The 12,531-nt window shown below is 44.4% G+C and overlaps 2 protein-coding genes across 4 annotated transcripts in view; one reads left to right on the forward strand and one right to left on the reverse strand.

Moving 5' to 3' along the window:
- Nucleotides 1-11,890, reverse strand: part of FOXP1 (forkhead box P1) — a 620,529-nt gene extending 608,639 nt beyond the window's left edge. For all 3 annotated transcript variants that reach the window (XM_052637104.1, XM_052636448.1, XM_052635792.1), the window contains exons 1-2: nucleotides 11,723-11,890; nucleotides 9,688-9,832 (exon numbers count right to left, since the gene is read on the reverse strand). The gene's annotated coding sequence lies outside the window, so the exon portion shown is untranslated. The remainder of the gene's footprint in view (nucleotides 1-9,687; nucleotides 9,833-11,722) is intronic.
- LOC128051711 (uncharacterized) lies at nucleotides 793-12,184 on the forward strand. The gene is made up of 3 exons (XM_052644353.1): nucleotides 793-918; nucleotides 9,674-9,883; nucleotides 10,608-12,184. Exons 1-3 carry the CDS (start codon nucleotides 793-795, stop codon nucleotides 10,941-10,943), a joined length of 672 nt encoding a protein of 223 aa, XP_052500313.1. The 3' UTR covers nucleotides 10,944-12,184.
- The last annotated feature ends 347 nt before the right edge of the window (nucleotides 12,185-12,531 follow it).

The following is a 12,531-nucleotide window of genomic DNA, read 5'->3' on the forward strand; positions in this document are numbered from 1 at the left end:
CTCCGGCTTAGGCAGCAAGTTTGATAACAGAGCTGAAAGGAGACACACACTACTTCAAAAACATGTTCCAATTTTCATCTGAGTATATCTTTATTTGTGTGGCTTTCATACCATTAAAGATGCTAGTCCTTGAAAATATGAAGAAATCACTCTGTACACTGAAGAACAAGGTGCCTGTATCATACATAACAAGGATACATAAGTATAAAGTAGCTGTTAATTAAACATCACTTTTTAACTTGCTACTCCGCATATGTAACTGTTAAGTTCTAAGCCAAGTCTTTAAATACCTCATCTGCTTTCCCCTCTCCCCCTACTCACATATAAGAGATTAGCCACTTGATATATAATTTTTTTCAATCGAATTCTCTGGTAATGTTTGCCTTTAAAATGTTTCCCTTTACCCACAAAACAAACAAATAAATAGCAGCAACAAAAACAAAAAACCACTGGCAAATGAACACATTATGAAGACAGGACCAAGACTGACAGTTTCAAATGCATCCTACGTTTTCAATGTATGGGACTACAGAATGCTGCTGGGTTTTAAATTCACGTGTAAAAAGCTTGTCTTAATACTCAGCACTTTAAAATGTTCACATGGAAAAATGAATAAACTACAGCCACCTGTATTTACATGGATGAATTTTACCAATGGTAAACAAAAAAAAAAAATCAACTTACCAAAGAACACATATAGGAGGATGCTGTCAATACATAACTTGAATATGCAAAAGAAAACCCTCTATTTGGGAGAATACATGCCTATGTATTAAAAGTATAACGAAAGCCATGGGACAGAAAAAGTCAGCTGAGAGCAGAGCTCACCTCCAGGGGCGAAGGATAGAAGAGGAAGAACACGGCAGGAACCCTTCCAACCAGGATCAGAAATATGTTCTTTTTGAAGCTGAGCTGCAGGTACATGGGGGCCCACTGAATTATTTTCTGAATGACATCTTTTTGGTGTCTTACACATTTCAAAACAAAAATTGAAATCTGTAAGCATATAGTTTTAAGAGAAATCGCTTTGTAAGTATCTGCCAGACTGCTTTCCTGAAAAGTTGCTCTCAACTCAAAGATCAAAGTGCTTGAAGCCAAGGCGCTGCATTTTATTCCACAATCAGGGCACTTGTTAGAACACTACAACCCCAATATAAAATCCACTTGTACCATTTTCAAAAGCGCTTACCACTACTGTAAAGAAGTCTCCCACCTAGGGACTCTGCCATGGGGAAGTACTCTCTGACACAGAGATGATTTCTGTAGCTAGCAAAAGCCACTGTCCTCCTTCTTAATTAAAAATATATATATATAGAAATGACATCTCTAAGTATCTTTTAAATTTTGAGTTGATACAAATACATGCATAGAAAGAGTAAGCTAGAATCACATCTCACGTATGATTTGGGAACACAAGGGTCTGAGGTAAATTTTTTGTCGGATGGGGAGTTGATCCCCCCGCCCTATCCACATTGCCATCCCCATCCCCAAATATTTAAGACTTGTGCTACCATTGCCTTCAGGACACAGAAGGGAGAAGCACCCCAGTCAGCGGGCAGGATGACTTGCTCCTACAAGTATAAGAATTTGTTGTAAGCTTTACCCAAGTTACTACGGTGAGTTTACTGTCAACAGGCATCGTACTGCAACAAAAGCCACGATTTAGAAAATAAGATGAACACACTGAAGTGACTGAACCCTTCCTAAGCCCAGAGAAGGCAGGCAAAACAGCAGGTCTGCAACAACATGCCTGATGAAGCCCATCAGAGAAAACCCAAGGCTGAACCATTTCCATTTTCATAGACTACCTTCTCGATCATTATTGGCAGCTGCACATGGACAGTGATATTCTCTCAAGAGGCCTCACCCAACCCCCGGCCCCCCCTTTTCAAGATTCAACTAGCTTCCTTCCAAATAATTAAACGCAGCAAACTTCCTATTAGAAAATTTCTAGAATATATCATTAAAAAGGGCCTGTCATTGATTCCCTTATGACAAATCAGCTAATTACTTAACTTTCTTAAAGAAATGATAAACATCCTTTCAATAAATAAGGCGCAGGGATTTAACATCATGCTGTAGATTTCACCCACTGGTAGCCATAACAGTGAGACCTTATAGCCTCAACGATGCACCTATTTTTTTCAACCAGTCCCGTTTTTCATTTTTTTATAGAAATCCTCTATTCACGGCTAGAGACACTCTAGATTGAAAACTTGGCCCATCAGAGATTGTTTTTTAAGCCCTTCAGGGTCTGAACAGAAATAACAAGAACTTTGTATTACAGGAATATTTCAAATGCCACACAAACCCAGAGTCAAAGCAACTGTGAAGTTCTAAACACAAAAACAATTGCCAACTTTTTTGTATCCATTAAAATCAAGCCACACCCAAAGTCAAATGGAATTTTTTTTTTTTAAGGTGAGGGCATTTTGGACCAACACTTTATTGCTGGGTAACTTCAAAAGGCACATTACTAATACAGATGAAAAAATCTCTATACAACTTTTATTTAAATAACTCTTTTGATCTTACTGGAGAGATCTTTAGCTGAAGCCCTGAATATTTAAACAAGCCTCCTTAACATTTTATCTTCCTTTATCTCATAATCTTGGAGGATGCATTCGTCTTAGGATTCTGCTTGCTTTATTTGTGTGGCACTCTTGGCGAGGTTACTTCCATCAATATTCCTGCAGGCCCTATCACATACAATGAGAGAATTTCCCAAGATGCCTAGGGAAATCAACATACTTATGCCAGCAGAATTAATCTAGTGGGTAAACAGTTCAGATTTTTAAATTAAGACAAAATACGCAGAGAAAAAAATTACAGCAAGCGATTTGACACTAATTGGTAGCTACAACGCGACAACGCCCATTGGAAACATGGGCGCAAGCAAGGCATTATTTGAAAAGAAATGTCTGGTAGTGAAAACGACTGGTGTTCCCCATTGTTCCTACCACTCGGCTGAACTGTGAGGCTCTGGTTCTGGCTCTGTTTCTCTAAGTATCTAATGTTTCTTTTGGTGCTAGACTCTGAGAAGGGAACTCGTATTCCTTTCTTAAGTTTCCTGAAGTCCAAACAGTCAGGTTAAACCTGTAGGGAGAGTTCTAAGCTTTTCTCCAATACTGACCATTGAGGAGTCCAGTTCTCCCATGTTGGTGGGCATCAGAATCATACGGGGAGCATTTCAAAAACGCAGAAGCTGGCACCACTCCCGTTATGGCACATCCAGGCGCGCTGTGACTACGTCTGTGTTTGGAATGACAGCTCTGCTGCGATTCCAATCCTCATGCATACTTAAAAACCACCGGATTTGATTCTTAATAGAAATCCAAACACATTAAAAGGAATGCAGGTCTCGAGATAAAAACAAAACATTAGTTGGTAAAATCTACATGGAGATAGAGATTTCCGTTTCACAGTCTTTACGAGCGGAAATTACTTGGTCCATGGGCCTCTGTTTAGTGTGCATCAGAATTACCCCAGGAGAGATTTGTGAAAAATGCACATTTGCACATCAGTCAGCAAAAATTCTGATTGAAGGATCTGTATTTTAATAAATCTCCCCTACCACATACACATGCATAGACACACACAATGTCTGGAAGCAGGTGAACAAGGAACTTCACTTTGAATCATGCTGAACTTGGACCAACAGCAACCCTCTACCACTTCATATATGAGTTACCACCTCCATCTCTTGTGTTCACCTGTCCTCAGGAGAGAAGCCTCCAGCTCCTCTGACAGGGTACCACCAGCTGAAGGGAGAGGCTCTGGGACAGAAAAAACACATGTCAAACTCACATCACTCCGTTCCCCACAAGACCTGCGGTTACTTCCTGGGAGCACGAAGAACACCTTCAAAAGTCTGAAGAACAACACACAGCCCCAGTATCCTTAGGTCTCTAAGCTCAAAGAACATACCTAAAATATTCCCCTAATTCACAGATAGGGTTCCAGGAGCATGAAAAGTTACATTATGATTCAACTGCAGAGACAGGAGGGTGAAAAGGAAACCTCAGAAATTCTGCTTTTGAGTTAACGCTACGACTGCTATTCAGTGTACTAGCTGATAAAGTCGATGACAAAATCAGCTAAAACCAGAGAATCTGGAAGCAAAGAGAATCTGGCCAACTGTGAATGTCCACCTGAATTACTATTAATAAATAAATCTGCATCCAGAAATACAACCTGGAAAAACATCTTTGTCCCATCCTAAGTGAATGTCTCCTATTTCATATGAACAGGAATTCAATAATACCAAGTTCAGGTCCATTTTTCTCCCCTTAGTAAACTGTCCTCTAACATGCTAACCTCTGAGATCTCCAAACTCTTGAAATAAAAAACAGAATGACATGAGCTTTCTAACCAGTGACTCCATTTCAGCTTTTTGTCTGAATTAGCAGCAGTTGGAGGAAATAAAGCCATCACAGAGGGGTCCTGAGAAGAGATAACTAAATAATAAAATAGAATACTTGAACACAACTTTGTATATGTTCATGCTCCTCTATTTTAAAAAATATATCTATTTTATTAAAATTGTCATTTGGAAACAAAGTACAATTAGCTTTGCACAGGGCCTGCCGAGATGTTCTGGAACACACCAGACATATGTAAATATTTCGTGATATCTGTTCCAATTGAGTAGACCTGTCAAGACATTTACAGGGTTTGACACTACTTCTGACTTTAATTAAATTTCTGACCAGATACTTTAATGTAATTTAAATAGATTATTAGTTGTCAGGATCTAATATAAATTTTGTTTATGATTTAGCTACTTTAAGTACTCTCACTGAAGAAAGTATTTAACCCCATGAGTCCACAGCTTCAAGCATTAAGATGAGGCCACTAAAAAGCCTCCACTGCCCTTTGCACTCTCCCAGTAATCTTAAATTACTACAACCTAACGGCAAATACCGAGGCACCAAATTGAGCCCCTCCTCCACTTTTTTAAAAGCAAAGACCTTGCAGATGGTAATACAGAAAAACCCATGTATGCTTATTCAAGTTCCAGATTCTTTCTTCCAGGCAGCCCGTTCTCTCAGTGGCTGGCTAGGTAGGAAATGTTTTTCTCACTTTCAGTCCCATAAAAATCACTACCAAACACCTGTTGTGCACAAGGCAGGGCATGTATTAAAAACGGGCGTCAGGGGATTTCAAAAAGAAAAACAAGTCTTGCAGAGACATCCTCAAGCTCATCTGGCTAAGAGATTTTCAAGACTGGGTAAAACAGTGCAAGAAAAAGGATGCAGCTTCTGGCACAACCTTCTTGTGAATAGGAGCAGACTCCTAAACAAGGCCCGAAAAAGTGCCTCAGTACCAACTGCCTGTAATTAATGAAAATAATCTATTAAAGAAACAAAGAACACTGTCTAATTGTCTTCCCTGGCTGCCATGCACTTTACCCCTATGTACTTCCTCCTTCCAGAATACCAGCCTTGGAGCCATTATTGCAAGAACATTATCTATGGGATGCAAAACCAAAGCACTTCTTGAAATCAAACGTTCCTTGCAGCATTTATTTTTAGGTTGGCAGCACAAGCCAAATCTGCTTAATTTCCATTAACCACATCGTCACATGCACATTGAAATAAACTACGTGGGTCTGGGGGGGTGGATTAAGTGCCATGCATAAGACACCCCATATCTGGCCAGGTTTTCCTTTGTTTCAGGAATTTGTCTCAACTCATGGCCTGCTGATGTTCTAGCTTTCGGCACCTCTAACCTTAATTCAGCCAAGCACCAAGGAAGAGAAGGATTTTTAAAAATCAGTTTAAGATGGCTCCTTGGAGAGCACACATATGGTAAAGTGACACAGATCAGTGCAACAAGGCACAGGAAAGATTGTCTAGAAATTACACCAGCCCAACTGCAAACTTAACTTGGCTTGCTGGCCTGAGTTACAGACTCAGTAATCACCTGGTGGGATGACTACCATCAACTAAAAAAAAAAAAAAAAATCCCCCACAAATGGTAAAAGTCTATGTTGGCTCACATATAAAGTTCACCTGTCTATTCAGCAGATGCCTCTCTTAAGGCTGTTTTCTTTAGAAAATAAACCTCTATTTGCTGGAGACCCTCATATACACTCAGTCCAAAAACGTACTTAAAAATAAAAAAGACAACAATACTGCTGGCTTAGCAAAAATGACATGACTATGAAGGAATTCTATAAAGGGACTATGACACCTAACAGGATAAGAAAGAAAAAGAAAAAAGCCCTAAGCAAAAAAATTTCTTCGAAAAACAAAAATACCACCTGTGCAAATCTAGCTATGCTCTGGAAACCTCTTTTCAGCCTCAGAGAAACAGCTCATGCCCGGTGCCTTGAAGTTGCAATTAAATTGTAGTAATTTAAGATTATCGGGCGAGCAAAGGGCAGTGGGAGCTCTTTGGAGGGCTTGCCTCCCCCACTTAATGCTCTTCAGTCAGGGGTTAAATGAGTTTCTTTAATGTAAGTACCTTAAAGTAACTGAATCATAAACAAAATTTATACTATTTTCTGACAGCCTGCAATCTATTTAAATTTTATTAACGGGTGCCTAAAATTATTTTTAAAAGACAGAACCCTTGCAATGCCCTGTAAATATTCTTGGCATACCCACTGGAAGTAATCAAGACTTTATAGTACCTAAATGGAACATACATACATTTTGGGGATGCAGATTCTTTACAAGATAACATTTTAAAAGTGAGTTTGCATCTTAAGTAAAACCTGAAAACCAAATCAACAGCACAATAATGTTGGCTGCAAAGAGGAAGCTGGGTTCAAAAGAAGTTGTCACATCTGTTCTATTCTCCTTTCTCTTCCTTTATGTTGGCATTGCCGTGGTATAAATACATTTGTTGAGGAAATATCTCAATTTTTCTGTTAATTTAAACAACTGCTGAGAACAGACACAGCCTTCAATAGAGCCTACAAATGCAAATATACAAGGCTGGGGGTAGAGTCTTAAGAGAAATAGGGAAAGAGTCAGTAACAGAAAACCATGCCCAGGCTCAATATTAACCCAGTTAACTTTTGTTATTGTTGGTACAAATGATTTAACTAGAAAATATTTATAGCTTTTCAGAAAACATTACATATTGCAGAAAATTGCCTAATAGCATCCATGTGTATGTTTAACTCACATTGTTTAATGATACAATAAAAGGTATATCCAATAAAAGCTACAGACTTTGAAACATGTTGGGCACTCTGGTTATGAAACTCTGACTTAGAAAAACACAAAGTGCTTACTATGTGATCAACATTTGTTCATTACAAATGCAATCCTTAAACAACAATTACTTTTATCCTTCTCTATATGTTTATTTGTCCTTTTCTCCACTAATTAAAAAAATGATATTTAATTTGGGTATAATCTATACCTAAAAAGTGTTACACAGTTTATACTCCAGGATTTAAATATAAACACAAAATCTTTCAGATGTCCCCAGCAATACAACCCCCTTAATTTGAGGCAGTTAATCTAAAATGTTGATGTTTCTTTCATTATACTTTGATAAACCTGTGAAAACAAAATGCTAAAGTAATTACTGTTACTACTACCTTTAAAAATGTAAAGCAGTTAAATTTTCCTAGACAACAAGCAAGGACAAGTTACAGAGAACTTGAATAAAAGTAGCAACGTGGTCATGTTGAATGTCAATCTAAAAAAAGAGGTTATGTCTAATCTGGAGAATGCTCCCTCTCGCCTTTTTAAATTCCAAGAGTGGGCTGACACAAAACTTCATCACCAGGATTTTCTTTTCTTTTTTTTTTTTTTTGAGCTTCACATCAGATTTAAACCCTCACATACAAAACCTTGGCTTCCCTGACAAGGCAGATCTTCTAAACTTGATGTGAGAAAATGTTATCTAACTCTAGTGTAGGAGTCTAATGTTGGTAAAAAAGAATTCCACTGCACAGTTCTGGGTAGCAAGCAAGACAGCCTATGGAAGACTTAATAGCCTTTTAATGCCCTTTGGGGTATGTTTTGTTCATAAATAAGAATGCATTATAAAAATAATAACTTGTTTAGCTATTCAGCATCTATAAGGAACTCAGATCCTGCCTGGAGAGGGGTTGAGTATTTCCTTCCAAGCGAGGCTTTGCTTGGACAACAAAGATCAGCATTTGCAATAGTCCATTTCTGCATTAGTCAATATACAGCTTTGCTGCTAGATCGAATAGTCCAGGGTTCTCCGTGTAGAGCTCCTGACAACAACCCAGCAGCAGTTCTGTTTGATCTCTCCTGCTTCCTTAATTTGGGTTGTCAAGGTTCAGCAGTTGGAGGCTGTTTACTTTACTTTTTCAAAAAAAAGAACTGATTTTTTTTCTCTCTCTCTCTCTCTCTCTCTCATACAATGACTAATCCAAAGTCTAAGGAGGGTGCGGGGAAAGTGGGGAGGGATGCAGCTAGTGACAAGATGTTAAACATTCCCCCCTCCTTGCAGCAAGATTTTAGCTAACACCTTTTAATGGTAACTGGTTGAGTTCCTTTTTATATTTTTAATACTCTTTAATTGTATGATGTTTCAAGCAGGAAAGTCAGAGACAGAAAAGACTCATTCCCAACCTCTGAAACTGTGAGCCCAATTTTAATTTCCTGGCCTCAAAGAGATGGGTATTTTTCACTTAATAGAATCAAAACTCTAGTGGAATTCTCAAAAGATTTGATACATTTGTCTCTGGAACGGAAAATACCAGGAACTTCTGTGTCTCTGTTATACAGGATAACCCTTGGCAGAAAATACCAGAACTCTTACCATTTCTCTTCAAATTCTAGTTAAGATATTTCCCTAAATTGATTCTCACTGTGGAAAATACAAGGGGAAGGGACATGTAAGGTAAAAAATTGGAGATATTCTTCAATATATTTTCGGCAGAAGAAAAATCTCTTAACCATCCCTTAGGTTTTTTCAATTCAGCTATTGTGCAAGCCCTAAATCCTGAAGCCTACGACAACTAAAGGTAAAGTGTAGACAGTTTCAATGTATAGACTCCTTTCAAAGGGAATACAGAACGGCCCTCCAACATTCCAGTCTACAGAACAGTAACAAAAAGGGAAATCCAAACTTGGAAAATACCTGTGACCAGACATGAGAGCAACACCAGCCCCTCCTAAGTGGGCTGGAAAAGCTCAAATGCAACCAAATGAAATGTTTATATTAATATCATTATTCTGTCCAAGCCTCGAAGGCTGGGGGCAGGGGGTGCACAGAGGAACAAATAAGTTTCATTTCGGGTTTTCTGGTTGAGCAAAAGAAAAGGAATTAAAACGAACGCGTAGGATGAGCCCAGACTAAATCAATACACTTTGTAATCAGCCCGGCAAGGGTATTTGGACACAATGACTTGGAAATAATTAATAGTTAAAAGGGGGGGGGCGCGGGAGAAGGGTGAGAAGGGGAGCGAGGAATGTCATATTTTATCAGAGCACTTTATACTCCACGCTAAACTTTGATCTCTAGATTTTCGGATTTTGGAAAGAAAAGGGGGGAAAAGGAGAAAGTCCAATATTTCGAAGCACCTACCGGCTTGAGGACAGGCGCATTCCTGGCTCCGGCGCCAGATCGCTGCGCTCGCGCCGCCCATGCTGAGGCTTTGGGCACAGAAAACCCCCGGGCGCAACCCAAAGCTCTAGGGTGTCCCTAGACCCTGCGCACCCGCCAGCGGCCGTAGCCGCCTCGACTTACCCGCGGAGACCGGGGAGGGAGTGGGAGCGCCGCCTTCACGCCCGCGGAGGAGGCGCCGGCAGCACCATGGTCCCCGGTGCCGCTGCCGCTGCCCCTGGCCCGCTTGCTCGCCACACGCTCTCTTCCTCTTGCAAACTTTCGGGTTCTGCGGTCGACAAGAAACCGGGGTGACCGTCAGCAAGTCTTCTCGGTGCAGGTTGGGGGAAATGGAGTGGGGCGGGATAGATGAGTGAGCTGGGGGGCCAAGGCTGAGAGGGCGTCGGGCCCAAAGGACCCACAAGCGCGCGTGGAGGGAAGAGAGAATGTGGCTCAGGGATTCCCTGCAAGGATCCCGAGACAGGGAATCGGACGGAGCCAAAGTCTCAGCACCTTACCCGGGATCTTACAAAGTTGCAACAACAAAAAAGGAGGGGGGAGGAAAGGGGGAGGGGTGGGATCGGGATAAGATCGCAGTCGCAAGGTTTGGAGTTACAACTGTTTATTTAGTCCTTATTCTAACAGGGGGCGGGAGCTGCGCGGCAATGGGGGGCGATTGAGGGGGGGGGGGTGTTGCAGGCAGAGATTTCTTAGCAAACACTTGTGGGGGGGGGAGGGCATGAGACTTTGTTTCTGGGCGCGAAGCTCCCTTGCGCCCGCGTGTGTCACCGCCTGTCTCCAGGGACCAAGGTGAAGCTCACAACAGGTGGGGAGGGGGACTAGCCTAGGGCCAAAAAGGAGAAGGAATCAAAGTTTCCGAGCGCAGCAGCGTCTGGGAAGGAGGGGGGGCAGAAGGCGGGGGCGAGGGGAGGCGGAGGCAGTGAATGACCGCGACCCTGCAGCAACTGGCAAACCCCTCGGCTCCCGGCGCCGCCACCTCGGTCCCCACCGGAGGCGCACGGCCGCCCGGCTCGCGGGCTGGCTCAGCTGAATCCTCTCTGCAGGGCACGAATGGAGCGTCGGGAGCTCGGGAAGAAGGCGGCGCGCAGACGAGGAACAGAGAGCCATCGGCTGCCGGGACAGCGCCAAAGGGACGCGGCGACTTGCGCACGTCTCAGGACATATCGAGGCTTGGGAAATCCCCTCCACCCCCGTTCTTAAGAGGGGAGTACACCCAGAAAGTGCATGTGATGGCGTGGAGAGGAATCCGCGCGCGGCGACGACCCGCAGCGCACCCTGCTCCCACTCTCACTCGCGGAGCTGGCCACGGCAGTCGCGGATCCCTGGCAGGGAGGCTGAGTTCGCTGGGCCGAGCGCGTGAGGGGTACGTGTCTAGCTGAGGGTGTGCGGGTATGTGTTTGAGTTTTCTGGGCTCTGGGGTGCGATAGAGTGTCCCCGCCATCGAGGTCGGGGCGCGGCGTGCGTAGCACTAGAGACGTCCCCAGCCGCGGGGCCTAGGGCGCGGACATCCCCAGTCATTCTGCTGAGGCCCACGGAGCAGCCCCTGGGCACAGAGGGGACAAACACTAGCAGTTGAGCGAAGGGAAAAAGTTTGCTCCAAGTGCAAACTTTGGGCTCGAGAAGCACCCAGCAGCGCGCCCCCCTCCCGCCGTGGACCTGACCCCGGGCCCTGCGCCCTCCCGGCAGCTACTCGGAAGGCACCCCAACAACGGACACTGAAAGTTACACCAGGCCGCCTGGGCTTATCGATTTCTCTCCCCACGGCGAGTGCAGAACAACGCGTGAAGGGGCCAAGGGGAAGGCGAGATTGCCTCCTCGCCGCTGCCTTCGCCGCCCCACCCCCCATTTGACTTATGGAAATGCACCCAAGAGAGCGGTGCCCCTGGAAACCCCTCCACCCCCAGGCGACTCACAGCCCCCACCCACCCCAGAGCCTGGCCCTGACCCTGGGAAGAGAGAGGCTGCCTCTGGGGAGGGCTGGGGGAGATGCACGTGGAGCCGTGGAGCCGGGAGATGGAAAGTAGATATTTTCTTTTCTTTTCTTTCTTTCTTCTTTTTTTTTTTTTTGGTTGTTGTTTTTGTTGTTTAAAGTGGTCGGAAACAAGGCAGGAGGCGGCTTGGGAAAAAGTGGAGCAGAAATGGAAAAATACAAACTCACCCGCTGCAAATGGTCTCTCGGTGCAAACTAAGGTGTTTTCGGGCCTTTCCCCGAGCGCGCCCACTCCCGCCCGCGCGCGCACCCCCGCAAACACACTCACTTGGTCACACACACGCGCGCGCGCGCGCACATGTACACACACACACACAGACACACACACACACACACGCACTCCCGGGCGAGGGCCGGGCCGCGCGAGTACAGCATGAAACCGCCACACAATAAATAACAATAGATTCCTCCGCTCCGGACTAGCTTCCCGGAGCCCAGCTAGCGCCAGTGGTGGCGGCGGCCGCAGAGGCGCGGACGGCGTCGGGCCGGGGCTTTCCCCAGCCTGCTCCCACCCCTGACATCCAGCCTGGGCCCCTTCTCCACCTCACGCGCCCACAAACCACCCCCGGGCTTGAGCCTGCTCACCCTCCTTCCCCAAGCCACTTAGGTGCTGGTGCCCGCCCCCACCCCCGGAACAAATAAATAAATAAGGCGCGCGCGAGGCCAACACGTCGCGGAGGGAGATGTTGTTATTTTTTGCTGTTGTGCGTCCCTGACGTCACATCCACCTGCTGGGTAAACAACAAGGCTTGCAGCAAAAAAAAAAAAAAATCGCAGTTGCCAAAGCAGGGCTGGGGGAGGTGGGAATTGGGGGCAAGGGGAACAGAGCGGTAGGAGTGAGGGGCGTCCAGGCTGGATGGGGGAGAGGGAGGCAGAGCCTGCAGACCCGAGAGAGGAGGGCCACGCCAGAGCAGTGCCTGGCAAAAGAGGAATCAGGCAAGAAAGACCTGGAAAACAAGGGGCATGGGGGAGGGGGA

Source organism: Budorcas taxicolor, chromosome 1 (genome assembly GCF_023091745.1).
Source record: "Budorcas taxicolor isolate Tak-1 chromosome 1, Takin1.1, whole genome shotgun sequence".
Taxonomy (NCBI): Eukaryota; Metazoa; Chordata; class Mammalia; order Artiodactyla; family Bovidae; genus Budorcas; species Budorcas taxicolor.

Coding starts and splice junctions, on each gene's coding strand:
- LOC128051711 (XM_052644353.1), top strand. CDS start 793: ATGGGACAGAAAAAGTCAGCTGAGAGCAGAGCTCACCTCCAGGGGCGA. Junction 919..9,673: donor TTTTTGAAGCTGAGCTGCAG/GTACATGGGGGC, acceptor CAGCGGCCGTAG/CCGCCTCGACTTACCCGCGG. Junction 9,884..10,607: donor AGCAAGTCTTCTCGGTGCAG/GTTGGGGGAAAT, acceptor TCCTCTCTGCAG/GGCACGAATGGAGCGTCGGG.